Source organism: Xenopus laevis, chromosome 7L, assembly GCF_017654675.1.
Source record: "Xenopus laevis strain J_2021 chromosome 7L, Xenopus_laevis_v10.1, whole genome shotgun sequence".
In the NCBI taxonomy this organism is placed as follows: Eukaryota; Metazoa; Chordata; class Amphibia; order Anura; family Pipidae; genus Xenopus; species Xenopus laevis.
In genome coordinates, this window is record NC_054383.1 from 12,895,472 (window position 1) to 12,911,969 (window position 16,498).

Here is a 16,498-nt window from a genome sequence, read left to right on the forward strand (position 1 = left end):
TAAAGGCACATTTGGAAATAATCGTGAGGGGGGAGATGCCCAAAGTTTACCCTAGTTTTATTTTAACATTTTGAGAAGTATGGGTTGGTTGTTGCCTTTCCTCTGATGAGGATCTGGACCAGGAGCGATCAGATGATGTTGGGTGGAGAGCAATGATGTTTTGGGGTGGTCTGATGACATTAGTGGGCAGGCTATGATGTGCCAGGTAGGAATTAGCTAGGTTTTAAATTCATCTGGCATAGTTTGTTTGGGGTTTTGAACTTCTGCAAGTCAGTCAGGTAGTTTTGAGCTTATTGGTTCAACCAGTAAAAACAGCACTATCCAGTACAAAACTGGAAAGGAGGCAACCCTAGTTATGAGGAATATTAGCACTAGATTAAGCACCTTATTAGAAGGATTACTGTCGACTCCATTTCCCCTGCAGATATAGAAATTGGTAGCAGCTTTTACTATACTATCGTTTAGCAAGACATATCAAGGCCTACCCCATCCTTGTAATGGATGTATTGAAGACTTTTATCAAGGCTATACCAGAATATCCACTAAACTCCACCCACTTGAAGTTAAGCCTTTGCTCTGTGATATAGGTCTGTCTTGAGAAATCATTTTGGGCAACAGTTATAAGATAATTAGGACGAAGTGTCCAGGTCAAATTACTCAAAGGAACAAATTAGATGCTTGCCTACATTATTCAAACTAAGATACACTGGTGAAAGTTTAGGGGCACATTTACTAAGCTCGAGTGAAGGATTCAAATGAAAAAAACTTCGAATTTCGAAGGTTTTTTTTTGGCTACTTCGACCATCGAATCGGCTACTTCGACCTTCGACTACGACTTTGAATCAAACGATTCAAACTAAAAATGGTTAGAGTATTTGATAGTCGAAGTACTGTCTCTTTAAAAAAACTTTGTCTACCTACTTCGCCACCTAAAACCTACGGAGCACCAATGTTAGCGTATGGGGAAGGCCCCCATAAGCTTTCTAAGCTTTTTTGATCGAAGGAAAATCCTTCGATCGATGGATTAAAATCCTTCGAATCATTCGATTAGAAGGATTTAATCGTTCGATCGAAGCATTTGTGATAAATCCTTTAAATTCAATATTCGAAGGATTTTACTTTGATGGTCGAATATTGAGGATAAATTAACCCTCGATACTCGACCCTTAGTAAATGGGCCTCCCACAGTTCATTGGTTACTACGGGAAAGAAGCAACGTTTTTTCATTTTATTGCATAAACCCCCTTTCCTGAACCTATGACATGCAAATAATTTTAGCCCAGAACAGAAGGGGAACCTCAGGATCTATCCTGGAACTTTAGCCCTCACCTTCTTGCATTGCCTTGAGTACCCTTTTACTAACTCCCATGCTGGCAAAGAAAAAAAACCCTTGCCAATAGTATTTATGATAAAACGGTAATTTAAATAACCAGAAAATTAGCTGAAGCCCTGCAGAGATTAAGATTAGCCACAGTGCTTGTAATAACCACAAAGCTCATTAGAAATAAAATCAAAGGCTTCAGAGATAATGTCGCAAAATGAGGAACATCTAATAGTCCCGAAATCCATGAGAAATTAAATAAAACTCACATTATTAAAGCAAAAATAAGAAGAGGAAGGGGAATAATGAGCTGATACCATAATTGAATTGGATTTGGGAGATTATATAAATAGTAGGTTGTCAGTTGGTGTAGTAGACATGAACAGCCTATTAGAACGTGACTGAAACCCAAACAATGCCCTCCCTGACTGATATATGATCGGCACTGATTCAGGTAGCCACTGGGCAGAGCCAGAAAAACCCAACACATGGAGTGGTGGATGCAATAAACAACAGGCCATCATAGTCCTCCCAATATATCCACCCAAGTTGGGAGAAGCTGGTTCAGGCCTTAGTGAACCAAGAATAATTCTCATCAGCTTATCCAATGTAGGCCTATTAAAAACCTAAACCATCTACAGCATCTCAGATTGCTGTAAATGTTGGCCCAAGATGTCATGTTCTCTGGTGAGATTTTGGAGACCCAGTGAGACAAACTATGCATGGCTAGATTTAAGCTGGCCATAGATGCAAAGATCCGATCGTTCGAATCCTCGAATGATCGGACTTCCCCATCTCCCGACCTGCCACTAACCATTCAGATCAAATAAAGTAATAAAAGAACAGATCAGCCGATGTTCTGCCCCTGACAGCAATCGTACGAAAGTTATGTCTGACAAAGCTGGTGACATTCTCCCACTAAAAATCGTCCGATTGGCAATAAATGCAGGATTTGGATGATTTTGAGAAATATGCTGGAGCCATCATAATAAATTACCACACATATTATTTAGCATCTGAGTGATCCCTGGATGTCAGGTGTGTTGGTGGACCCTTGAGGACCCAGTCTGACAAAGGGTATATATTCCATTTCCTAACACACTAACATCACTTTCAGGAGGAGTCCATTATCCTGCCTGTGGAATGAAACCACAGTAACCAGAAGCCAATTCAGGTGCAGGAAGAATGTATAAACTCAAGGCAGATGGTGCTATGGTTGATTCTCAAGACCAAACACATGCAACTGGTCTAAACCCTCTTTACTACTGAAGACCAGGCACAGGGTGTACATGCAAACTGTAATGTGATTTAGACCATAAAACTGTACTTTACAAGAAATTATGATTCAATAATATAATAAGTTTAAGCTAACTTCATTTTAAAGTGCCGTGAGCTTTTTCAAGATGGCAGAGCTGGGAGGCAATCTGACATTACAGATGGAAAGAGGTCAAACAGAAACAGGAATCCAAAGAACTTCTTGCAGAGATACAATGCAGAGTGAGCAGAGCAGAATTCTAAGGACTCAGCCTTGAGGATCACAGCAAGTTCAACAAATCAAACTGAATGAAATGAAAGTGAATGAATGAAATGTGCAACGGCACGGCAAGAACCTGCAGGGAGATAAATTGTGTGCTCCAAAATAGAAGACAATTCCACTGAGCAGCTGGTGATCTTTTGTACCAAATACAGCACACAGGTCACTTAGAATGTGAACACAGGAGTGTCACTTGGACATGAACTGAAGATTGTCATGGTAGGATCCTAACTTGAGAATTTGAAATTAGTCTATTATTATCATTCATATACCTTGCTTAGAGTTCAAAAGAAAAATATTACATTTCAATCTAGGAACAACCCAGTTGTATTTCGTTCTTTACATGCCCTGATTTTGACCATGCTTCCCAATCACCTGGACAACATGTAAGCTCAACACGGTTGTCAATTTTGACAGATTATCTGTTGCTACTTTTGGATGGCATCTCTGTCCAAAATTATTCTCCTACTGCAGGTGGAAGAGCTGAGAGTAGTGGCTGCTCCCTTTCATATCCAACCACTTGAAGAGCAGAACGATCATATTTGGACACCTCCTATGTGGAAAGTCATATGGTATGTGTCCATTAAGCCTGTGTGCCAATTGGTCTTGAGATCTTGAAAGGTTGACCAGTTTCTGGCCACCTATAAAAAGCAAAATTATAGTTCACCTTGGAATAAGTCTCTAGGTAAGAAAAAATTGCGAGTCCTGGTGGAGATAGAAGATTGAAAAAGGTCCCAAAGTAAATTTATATAACTCACCAAAGTCTGAAAGCCTTAGGGTAGCAGATCAAACCAGATTGGTGTAGAGCACTTCCCAAAAGAAGTGTAAAATTCAAAAAGTTTATTTAGGTACACATAGACGTAGCCCTACGTTTTTCAGAAACACTTGAGTGCCTGTTTTACACTGATGGAGATCTTCAACTCTTCAGCACAAAATGGGTTGAGCTTCCAGTGCCCCTTCCAAAGCAAGTTTATTAGCTGGGCTTGAAGTCATTTTAGCATTTCTTGTATGAAACTATAGACAAAGTGGTTTAAACCAAGTTTAATTCTGTTAAGGTTAGAGGCACAGAGTGATCTTGTTTATCAGTACACCCCATAGGGTGCCTATTTTCTAGGCTGGGTCCAAAACACCTTAACACATATGTAATACAATTTTTTTTTACATTTTCTGCACGTCAATGGTTGGTTGATATTGCACTACTGCAGCCTGTGTTTTGCACTTTGTGTTGGCACAATATTGGGATTTGCTTCCATTCATTTGTAGTGAGGTTGGGCACTGATGTTCGGGATAACCCCTGTCTCACAGTCAGTGTTCCAGTTTATCCAATGGGTATTCATCTGGGTTGTGGTCAGGGCTTTGCGAAGGCCAATCAAGTACTTTCATTTGCATTTCTAATTCAATATGGACTGTAAAATGTTTGCATTGGGGAAATTATTGAGCCGAAACAGGAAAGAGCCTCCCTCAAGTGTCAACTGAACTGATCCTTAGGCTGGGGTGCCTTAAATATTTACAACAGCAAATAATTATTCATCCAAAATGAACACCTAAATGACCTTCAAGCATAAGCCTCCCTCCGTTTTGGGCAGACCCAGAGTATGGGGACCATCAAACTAAGGTATTCTCCATAGATACCAAATGGAAAGATAACAAAAGCTTAAAGGACCTTTAAGCTTCCCCCAAGCCAATGCTTTGGACAGACCCACATAGATATGCTGGTTTCTATAGGGAATTCCTGAAGCAAGAAAATCATCATATAAAGGGAATGATTTGCTGAGCCTTTGTACTTTATCATCTATTGGATAGCAATATATTAAAAGGAAACACCTACTAAGGGAAGTAGTATATTTCCCTGGAAGAATTTGCACATAAATACCGTGCGAAGAATAGTAAGATACATAAGGCTTATCCTGTATTGATATGGTTTATTCCCATGTGATGATGCTTTCAAGGAATACAATCTAATCTACACCCGGAGGAGGAAGGTGAGAATAATAACATTTCTAATGCATATTAAAAACATCTAGAAGGCTGAATAAAATTTGTAGAAATAAAGTGGAATGATGAATGCCGGGAGTAGGACGGCGGAACAACGCGCCTTGCATCTCATAACGACTTTTTTCATTTCTTAGTCTCAAAATGAAGAACTGTGTGCAGGTGAGAAGTTTTCTTTTTTTATTATTATTAAAAAACACAGGGGAGAATAATTGGCTTCTGAAATTTAATTCCACTGGAAAAAGTTTAGTTAATGTACAGGGCAATGAATGGGTATTTAAATGGCTTCATCAGCCTTAGCAAGTCAGAGATTTCATTGCAAAGTTCTGCTCACATGAGAACCCTCCCATGTGTAAAATTGTGATTAGTTTTTATGGTATTGAGTTAAATCCCTAGTTGTGAAATGTGCATGGCAGAACTATACAGAGTGCAGGGGCCCTGAACGCAGAAAACACTCAGTGGTGTAATGACCCCACTGCAATTATTCTTCAGAGGGGCCCAGCACCCACAGCCACCCATACCTACCCCTACGCTCTCCATATGCTCTGAGTTGTGGATTGAGGGTTTCTATAGAACTATAGAGGAAGCAGACCCTGCTGTCCCCCTCTGAGCCCCTTGAGACCATGATGTCTCCTCTATAATTTAACATATTGTTCTTCAGATTTTATTGTGCTTTATAATATACTGCATTAAGAGCTCTGCACCGGACTCTTGAGATGATTTCATATTGAGGTGGTGATTTTCTTTAAGGTGGCTATAAACGGGCTGATCTGGTATGGTCAACGGATAGTGTACGAGGGGCCACACACAGAGTATGGCTTCCATTTAATTGTGGCTTCACTTCACTTCCACATCTGCCAATGAATTATGTATTGGCAGATGAGAAATAGCCACTGGCATCACTAGAATTAAATGGCCCAACAGCAACATTTTCTTGGTGTCCCCAGCTCAGGGCCCAACACTTGGGGGCAGATTCATTAAAGTGTGAAGTGGCTAACGCTAGTGACTTTTCCCCAGCTTGAGAAAGGGCCTGTGACGCCCGAAACATGTCGTGTGGATAGCAATTAAATTGCACATTGGCAGTTATCCTGCATATTGTTCTCCATTTTGAATTTATACATTGGTACAAAAAGGTGTATGGACGGAGCACCTGTGGGACAGCTGGACCAGCTATACTTTGCTTATACGTGTATAAACTACAGAGTGAAAGACTTTTCCCCAGCGTTACCATCCTCAGCGACATCACCAATTCACTAACAGGTGCAGGCGCCTATTCGCGGACGAAAGAGACCGTCGCTAGCGTTCGTTCGCTCTCTATTGCCAGGCGACTTTTCGCTCTGGCAAAAGGTTGTTACTCCGCAAATTCAGTAAAGTGAGGATTTTACTGAACGTTACCTCTTTCGCCAGAGTTGACTTCGCCACCTCAGACCAGGCAAGTGCTTAAAAGAAGTTAGAGCTTCCTCACTTACATTCTGCCACTTACATCATATCCTTTGAGCCAAAAATGCATTAAAGTTGAAAAAACGATGGCGACTTTTCCTTTTTTTAAGCAGGATTGCCTGCAAAAGTCCTAACTTAAAGGGATACCGTCATGGGAAAATTTTTTTTTTTCAAAATGAATCAGTTAATAGTGCTGCTCCAGCAGAATTCTGCACTGAAATCTATTTCTCAAAAGAGCAAACAGATTTTTTTTATATTCAATTTTGAAGTCTGAAATGGGGCTAGACATATTGTGAATTTCCCAGCTGCCCCAAGTCATGTGACTGACAAACTTCAATCACTCTTTACTGCTGTACTGCAACTTGGAGTGATAGCACCCCCCTCCCTTTTCCCCCCCAGCAGACAAACAAAAGAACAACGAGAAGGTAACCAGATAGCAGCTCCCTAACACAAGATAACAGCTGCCTGGTAGATCTAAGAACAACACTCAATAGTAAAAACCCATGTCCCACTGAGACACATTCAGTTACATTGAGAAGGAAAAACAGCAGCCTGCCAATCTCAATGTTATTGATTCATGTCCTAAAGTGCAGGCACAAGTCACATGACCAGGGGCAGCTGGGAAATTGACAAAATGTCTAGCCCCATGTCAGATTTCAAAATTGAATATAAAAAAATCTGTTTGCTCTTTTGAGAAATGGATTTCAGTGCAGAATTCTGCTGGAGTAGCACTATTAACTGATGCGTTTTGGAAAAAAACATGTTTTTGATGACAGGATCCCTTTAAACTTTTTTTGGATAACTGGTTTTCTCCAGACATTTCATAAGATAAGGAACATTATTTTGCAGTGGGCTCATGTGTAGGGCATTATATTAACTCTTTTGTCTTTATAAAAGTTCCCTGGACATTTTTAATAAAAAGTGGTAACTTCAGGCACTTGCACCAACATTTATAATAAAGACGTCCATACAAATTTTCGCTAGGCACAAACGAACGCTATCGCATCTTCATTATGAAATGCTCGCACTGACGAAGTAAGTTGCCAATGTTCGGCACCCAGGACGCAACTTTGCATATTAGTGAATTAGCGTAGTGGTAGCGAATTTGCGCCTGGCGAAGTGGTGGGATGTATGCAAAGTAAATGCTGGCGACAATTTGCCTTTTTTACTTACCCCTCGGCGCAGATTCTGGCGTCGAAGTTCACCAGCCATCTTCCGGGTCTTCGTGTCTTCTTCCGGCGTTTTGTTAATTTCCATCCATTTCGCCACATGCATAGTTGTCACAAACCGGGAAATTCCTCAAACTGCGAATGCGCCGCCGGCCTCCGTCTCAGCTTACCGGAGACCCGGAAGATGGCTGAGTGGAACTCCAATGCCTGAATCTGTGCAGAGGGGTAAGTAAAAAGTTAGGGGCATTTCCCCTGGCAGCAGTTAGGCTGGGGGGAGGAGGAAGGGGGTCTACGTGGGGTGGTGGGGGGTAGGGTTTTTTTTCGCTAAAAGGTTGAATTCTCCTTTAAGAGCCATATTTCTGGTTTTCAAAATCAGCTCTTCTAGCGCAGGGAACACAATTATGCTCTCTGCAGTAGCATCCTGGCCAGTGTCGAACTGGGACACTAGGGGCCCACCAAAAAACTTCAGACTAGTGGCCCACTCTCAGTACTATTTTCTTCCTCTCCTCACTGATCCTCTATTCTCCTTGTCTCTTTTCTTTAAATACTATAATCTATTATTCCATCTATTTAGCCTCTTTTTCTCGTAGTAATAGGGAATGGCCATAAAATAGTCCAAATGTTTAACAGAATGAGGGCCCACTGAGACCTGGGATCCCCGGGAGTTTTCCTGGTATCCTTGTGGGCCAGTCCGACACTGGTCCTGGCTCTCTTTGCCATTGTGGACCCACCGGACCCCCTCCGGTGCAAAAAGGCGAGCGCATGGGGGAGGGGGCAGCAACAACAGCAAGCAGCCTCAGGCGGTGGAGGGGCCAGGATCGCCCCTGTGCGCATGCGCCAAATACAGCTCTCCCTTACCGAAGAAGACCAAAGACCTGGAAGATGGTGCCCTTGAGCTCCGCTGCGCTACTCTGCATAAATAAGTGAGCATGCTGTGCCCGGCACTTTCGGAAATAATGTACTATGTGGGTAGGTACCAGGAAGGGGGGACTATCTAGTGTAGTAGATGGGGCTTTTCTTATTGCGGTGGGTTAGTTCTTCTTTAAAGGCAGAAAACACATTAAAGCCGGTGGGAAAACATATGAGTCACTTCAGCTATTCGACTGACCTTTTCCTTGGGCAACTTCAGAAAGCTGAAAAGGCTTCTATGTTTTTCCGGTGGAAAAGCATTCAGAGGAGATTAATTGCTCATTGTGGAGTGATTAATCTCCTTATCTGACAGGGCCCCAAATAGCAGACAGACTGGTGCCCCCACTCAATGCAAATATAAGTAGAAGCTGTACCCAGTTAACAAGAATATTTGATATATTGATAGTGGCCTGATTTTATATAGGTGCTCCCCTGTCCCACTACCACGATCAGTGTCTTCAGTGTGCTGGGCCCCCCTGCAAAAAAATCTTTGGAGGCCTCTGGCGCACTCCGACCCCCATCCTTCCGCCTACTTAGCTATAGAGGAAGCAGACCACTGAGTGTTTAAAGCAAGCAAAATCCAAAGCAAAAAAATACACTCCGGCACGCTCCCCTCCACCAAAATGGCGTCACATGTGGTTGGATTGGCCTGATCTGGAAACCCGTTATGCAGAGAGATTTGAATTACAGGAAGGCTGTCTCCCATAGACTTAATTTCAATCAAAAAATTAAAATTTATAAAAAAATTTCCTTTTTCTTTCATGTTTTTGAAGATCCAAAGATCCAAAGGTCCCGAGCATCCTGGATAACACGTCCCGTACCTGTACGGGTATGGGATCCGTTATCCGGAAACCCGTTGTCCAGAAAGCTCAGAATTACGGAATTAAGGCCATCTCCCATAGACTCCATTTTATCCAAATAATCTAAATTTTCAAAAATGATTTACTTTTTCTCTGTAAAAATAAAACAATGGCTTGGACTTGAGCACCCACAGTGTTCTCTTGATGACTGTACCCTGGGTTGCGGGACCTTTTAAAGAAGAGGAGCGCTGGCCTGGGGTAGGACGTCATTATTTCGGGTCAGTTGGGGGAGTGCCTAATAAATTGCTGCACCCCAATTTAGTTTTGTATTACGTGCTATGTAGAAACAGCTGCGGGTGAACATCCATAGAGTAATGCCCAATGATATGCTGCATGGCATGGAAGCCAAACCTAATAGACTGATCCATTATCTGGAAAGCCGTTATTCATGCTCCGAATTACAGGAAGGCTGTCTCCCATAGACTTCATTTTATTCTAATACTCCAGATTTTTATAAAAGATTTCTTTATTGTCTGTAATAATAAAACAGTCGCTTATACTTGATCCCAACTAAGATATAATTAATCCTTATTGGAAGCAAAATCAGCCTATTGGCTTTATTTAATGTTTACATGATTTTCTAGTAGACTTAAGGTATGAAGATCCAAATTACAGAAATACCCGTTATCCGGCAAGCCCCAGGTCCCGAGCATTCTGGATAACAGATCCTATACCTGTACCCGTTGTCCGGAAAGCTCAGAAATTACGGAAAACCGTCTCCCATAGACTCCATTTTATCCAAATAATCAAAATTTTTAAAAATAATTCCCTTTTTCTGTGCAATAATAAAACAGTAGCTTGTACTTGATCCCAACTAAGATATAATTAATCCTTATTGGAAGCAAAACCAGCCTATTGGGTTTATTTCATGTTTATATGATTTTCTAGTAGATTTTAGGTATGGAAGGCGATCCAAATGAAGGAAAGCTCCCTTACCTGTGTATATATATATATATATATATATATATATATATATATATATATATATATATATATATATAAATATCAGTATATAAATATCAGTAACTGTCGGTGTATAAAGAAACATTGGTGCCACACTCTCCCTCTGCCCAACACTGAGCTGCTCCCTCCCCATCCCGAGCAGAAGGGCAGAGGGCCAGGAAACCCGGAACCAGCCAATCAGACGGCAGAGAAGGACGCAGAGGGGCGTGGCCAGGAACCTCTCCTCAGGTTTTGGCTGTTTTTTTTCTCTTATTCTTCTCCCTTTCAGCCCGTGAATCCGGGGCCCGTGACGTAAGGAGAAGACACCGGATCTATCAGTGTAACGGGAGGAGGGGGAGGGGACTGCGGAAGGACACGCACATCTCGGAAGGGACGGAGATAGCGGAGGAGATTGAGCCCCAGCGGGGAGATTATCGGGGAGGATGGTGTCCTGGATCATCTGCAAGGCCGTGGTGTGAGTATTCCCCCTCTCTCTCTATTATTCTCTTACTACCCTCCCTGATCTCAATGTGGTGGTTCAGTCCATTAGGGAACCTCAAGCAATTCATCAGGGAGGCCAATAAGAGTGCAGCTGTGCAGGGGCCATTTATTTCAATGGGGGGGGGGGGGGGGGGTTATGCTGGGCCCCAGGGGTCAGGTGGGTTTCAGATGACGTGTGTGTGTACCCGGCTGTACTCAGTATAATAATGACTAGGGACAGGACACATTAGTCTCTACGTGTGGCCCCTGTGCTGCAGGCAGGAAGCAGATGTTGTGGCCCCTGTGCTGGTGAAGGTGGTACAGACCATGTAGTCAGGGTCACCAGCTCTCATTTTCAAAACCAGCCTAAGTCCAGCCAAGAGGCTCTTCAGCAGTAGCCCAACAATAGCACAATAAGTGCAGTGAGAAAAGTCTAAAATTAATATATGTGAAAATACGCCTTTTTCAAATTTTCACTGTTTCTCAAATTCTCCCATGAAGCAAAATGGGACAGATTCGCCCATTACCAGCGGTGTAACGACAGAGTGGGCCCAGGAGGTATAGGGGCCCTAATTCATATACAATTTCAATAACTATTGGTAAAAAAGGTCAACCTCTAGATATTTTGGTAGCCAGCCCCAAAATTATCTGAAATTGAGGAAAGTCACTGAAGAATGCGTAAGAGTGACAGGAGACTGGGGTACAGAGCCCAAAATCTGGTGACTCCCAGTCCCATTGCATGCTGGGTATTGTAGTCTTACATTAAACTTGGCAAATTGTTAAGCAAAAACGACATTACCCAACATGCATTGGGAAGACGCAGGTTTGGCACATTAGGGCAAGAAAAAACTTTGGCTGGTTTCCAAAGTACAAACTAGCCAAAGGCCCAAATCCGTTCCTTGGCTAGTTTGTACTAGCCCGCCTGGGCTTTAAATGAGTTGCCCAATTTGGCTGGAAAACCTCCAACCTGGCAACCCTGCATGTAGGACTAGCTTGTTCATCCTGTGATGGTGACTGGGGACAAGGGGGGGCTTTTCCTCATGTCCCCGGCATTTTAGGGGCCCCTGAGGAAGAAAGTAGAAAAATGGGCAAAGGATAAGTATGTAAGTATTTTTAGCAAATATTGAAGTTTCTACATCCAAAATATCATCCCGCCCTCCAGCTCTTGCTGAACTTGAACCTGAGCTTTGTTTGTAAGTTGATTATCTGTGAATGATGTGGTCCCCCAGCCCTGCCCCAGGTGAACCGCAACTCTCGCTTTACCTGCCCGGGACATAGGGTTGGGGCAGCGGCTGATGGGCAAAGGTTGCATTTATCTGTAATGCCAATATCTGTATTGGTCACTTATCTCTTCATCCCGTGGCATTTATTGGAGTGGTGGGACAAAGGTTGTAGAATATCTCACATTGTGCAACGTGAATGTGCGTCCCTATCAGAGTGTGGATACCAAACTTGTGTTCCAGGGATCTTCAACCTGTGGCTTCCGAGTTGTTGTTAAACTACAAGTCCCAGCATCCCCTGCTGAAGTGTCAAATATTGAATAATCATTTTATATCCTGGTTATTTGGTCACAGTTGAAATGCAGTTCATGGCTGCTGAACATACTGACAGATCTATGTTCCATCTGTTTATTTGACGTGTCTATGACACATGGAGGCCCATTTATCAAAGTCTGAATTTATCTCATTTTCTGAAAACTACTCCGACCAAATCTGCACAGGTTTTTTTCCCTTATTATCAATACATTTTCCTGAAAATTTTTATGTGCGGGAAAAACCCTGAAAAAATAGTGAAAACTTCAGATTTTTGCCTGAAAACCCAACACAGATCAAGATATCTAAGGGACTTCCTTCCATTGACTGACTGATATGCAACCTCGGCAGGGCCGGATTTTCGGATTCTGACTTTTTTCATCCCGAGATATAATAAATACCAAAAAAAAACACGTTTTTTTTTTCATTAAAAATTCAGATTTTATAGTAAAAAAAACACATCTTTCGGATTTTTGGCATTCAGATTTTAATAAATAACCCCCTTTGAGTTTGGCAGAGCGTTCTAGGTAGGGAATGAATGCAGCATGGTGATTGGCCATTGGTTCAAAAGTATCTATGTGTCCCAGAATATTTATTATTCTGCTTTGTAAAGGGGTTCACCTTTTACTTAACTTCCAGTGTGATGTAGCAAATGCTATTCTGAGACAGTTTTCAATTGGTCTTTATTTTTATTATTTGCCGTTTTTAATCATTAAGCTTTTTGCGCAGCAGCTCTGCAAGTTGGAATTTCAGCAACTTGCTGGTTGCTAGGGTCTTATTTAACCTAGCAACCAGGCAGCTGTTTGAAAGAGAGACCGGAATATGAGGCCTAAATAGAAAGACAAGTAACAAAAAATAGCAATGACCGAGCATTTGTAGACTTACAGTGCTTTTGCCTAGATGGGGTCACTGTCCCCTATTAGTAAGCTGGAAAGGGTTAGAAGAAGAAGAAGGCAAATAATTCAAAAACTATTGAAAAGAAAAAAATGAAGACAATTAAAAAGTTGCTTAGAATCAGCCATTCTACTAAAGTTATATACATAATAAAAGGTAACACATCATTCTCTTTTAGGCTGAAAACGGAGAAATATGGAGATATAATATCCTAAGAAGTCCTATTTAAACAAACCATTCTTTATTGTTACTTGAATCAAAAGTAACAATAAAACTGTGGCCTCACAGAGCAATAGTTTTTTTTTTTTTTTTTTTGCCTGCTGGGGAAAGTTGCAAAGTGTCAGAAGAGAAAAGGCAAATAATTAAAAAAACTATATATAAAAAAATAACGGAGACCGATTGAATAGTTGGGGCCATTCTATGACATACTAAAAATGAACTGCTAACTACACAGAAGTCCGATTGTAAGCTCTTTACTCCTTGTATCAGTCACAGAGCTTCCGTTTCCTCATGCAATTCAGATGAATGGTGGCTGCTGGCAGGGTTAAACAGCAGTTGCACATTCATATTTAAAAAATGCAAGTTGTACAGAAATGGGTCATATAATGAGATTACTAATTAACGGGGCGTGTCCCAAAGTAATAAACTGCTAGTAGCGATAACAGAACTACAGGAATTCCGTCGACACTGTGATTGTCTCCGTACAGGTATGGGATCTGGTATCCAGAATGCTGGGGACTTGGGGTTTTCTGGATAACGGATATTTTTATAATTTGGATCTTCATATCTTAAGTTGACTTGACAATCATGTAATCATTAAATAAACCCAATAGGCTGGTTTTGTTTCCAATAAGGATTAATTATATCTTAGTTTGGATCAAGTACAAGGTACTGTTTTATTATTACAGAGGAAAAAGGAAATCATTTTTAAAAATTAGAATTATTTGCCAATAATAGGAGATGGCCTTCCTGTAATTCTGAACTTTCATGATAACGAGTTTCCAGATAACGGGTTTCCAGATAACAGATCCCATACTGTATAAAGACAATATTTAAAAATATATTTTGAAAAACCAAGAGCCGACGTGTAGGCCATCGGCTAGACCCACAGAGGTGTATTTATAAAGAAGCGTGCAAGGTATCTGTTTCCTGCGCTGCTGTTGACAATTGTCAATTGTCATGCAAAGAACAGGGTATTTATAAGGCTTAGAGGCATTTCTAAAGCTGCGAGGGAAAATGTGCATAAATAGCAACACAAGGAGGTTGTAAACTTAGATAATGGTAGAGTTAAAGGAGAAGGAATCGCAGATTCAGTGGAGGGGTGGGGCAGTTTGTTAGCCCCTCCCCTCAGTGATTAAAATACTTTATTTTTTACACCAGACTGGCATCCTTTTTCTTTAAGAAAATGCACCGGCACGGCTTATTCTCATTCTACTCCTGCACCAGGGCGACTTGATTATAAGGATAGGGTTTGGGTGCTGAGGTGGCAGTTGATACCAATACTTGGCATTCCCTGGGCGACTAGCGATGACGTTGAAGGGCAACACTTCACTTTCACTGTGATCCGTGTTGTGCGGGAGAATTTGCTTTTCTGCGAGACTAGTAAGAAATTTGGTTTGCTCCCTCCAGGCTACTGGGCATTCTGGATAACAGGTCCTATACCTGTATTGGATAAGCGAGCAGAAGCCATGGCCCTTCTCACTTTCAATCGGCATCACATGAAATATTCAGTCTGGAAAGACTGACTGCAATGTGATCTCAGGGCTGTTCTCAACACTCGCTCCGAAATCTGCAACCTAAAGCCCAGAGAGACTGGCCTAACTGTACCTCGTTAAGACACATTATGGTATTGTTATTTTCTGCTGGTTTTGGAGATGCAAAACTAGAGGTCTTCATACGTCCTTACTGTGATCAAATCAATGGCCTAGTGGGTGACCATATCAGACAAAGATCCAAAAACAAGCAGATATTTTTTTATATGCCCAGTTTAAAGGCATCTTTCACCCACACTCCAGACAGGATAAACTTCTATCTTGCATTGTGCCAAGAGAGCGAATTGGCAAAATGGTACCATTATTTTTTTTTAAAAAGGAAACATTCTTAGGTAGGGAACTATAAGACGGTTAGATTGACTCCTGTAGCAGAAAGCTTTTGGCAGGCATATTATGGGTTAAAATACTGTAATACCCACATTCACGCCCCAGGTGTCATCATATAAATCAGATGATAAGTACAAGGTACTACTAATCAGTTACTTTTAATTCTGTATACGGGTGACAAGGATGGGCAGATTGTTGGTGAAAATTGGACGATGTTTGTAAATCTCGCTATTACTGTGTATGTTTAAACTATACTGACAATGGATCTTCGCTACATTCATGACATGTATTTCCAAATTCCTTGTTTTTGTCTATTTTAATTTTATTTGTTATGAAAACTAAATAAAAACACATTTAAAAAAAAAAAAACAAAAAAAAAAATTGTGATACATTTCAAATCAAAAGACTGTGAGGTTGAGCCATGGCTTTATGTGCAATAGATCCTGCCTGACCAGAAGCTGAGCAGAAACCTAGACCTTGGTGGCAGTGGATGTGGTCTTGCTCAACCATTTGATACTGTCACACAGTAAACTACTGATTAATTGAAGGACTATTGGACTAGAACATACTCTTTGTACTTGAGATAGAGAATGGGCTCAAACATAAAGTGGTGACAAATGGAATGTGGAATACTTGTCCTTATATAGATACTGCCTGCTGATTGTTTGCTATAGGCGACTAGGCCTGATTTACCTGAATATAACACAAATTACTTTTTAAATTTGCTTTCAATTGCTTTTTTTTAATTTACATTTTAAAATGTTTTCCTGTGTTTCTTAGTGGCAGCTCAGTAAGTCAAACTGCTGGCTAAACACTTACAATTTCAAGAGCAAAGAGACATTAGTTGCTGGTATCCCTCTGATGTTGTATCAACTTGTATGTGCAAAACTGTAACTGATTAGGAAGTCGGTGACCTGCTTTACAAAGCTCATATTAGAGAAAAGAAAATTAAACAAATTAAATTCTAAAACCTCATTTTTTTTTAAATTGTAAAAAAAAAAAAAAAATGAAATAAAAAGCAATAGAATGAATATCTTCTGAGCCAAATCTTTTTGTCTTCAGTATTTCTTAAAGGGGTTGTTCACCTTCAAACAACTAGTTGTTTTCAGATAGAAAATAATGACTTTTCCAATTACTTTCTATTTTCTGTGTGTCACCGTTTTTCTAATATTGAAGTGTAAAGTGTCTTTTTTGACCTTCTAAAGCAGCTCTGAGAGGGGGGTGGCCGACCCAGTAAACTGTTCTAAATTGATACATTTAGTTGATACATTTCTTATCTTTGTCCCTGCTGAGCAGAATCCCTGGGTTTCACTACAGGCAGCTGTT

General features: G+C 41.0%; 1 protein-coding gene across 1 annotated transcript in view; it reads left to right on the forward strand.

Annotated features, from left to right (window-relative positions):
- Window positions 1–10,427: 10,427 nt before the first annotated feature.
- Window positions 10,428–16,498, forward strand: part of reep3.L (receptor accessory protein 3 L homeolog) — a 106,755-nt gene continuing 100,684 nt past the window's right edge. The window contains 1 exon segment of the mRNA NM_001090209.1: window positions 10,428–10,642. Within this exon segment, the coding sequence (NP_001083678.1) occupies window positions 10,611–10,642 (32 nt within the window). The 5' untranslated portion in view covers window positions 10,428–10,610.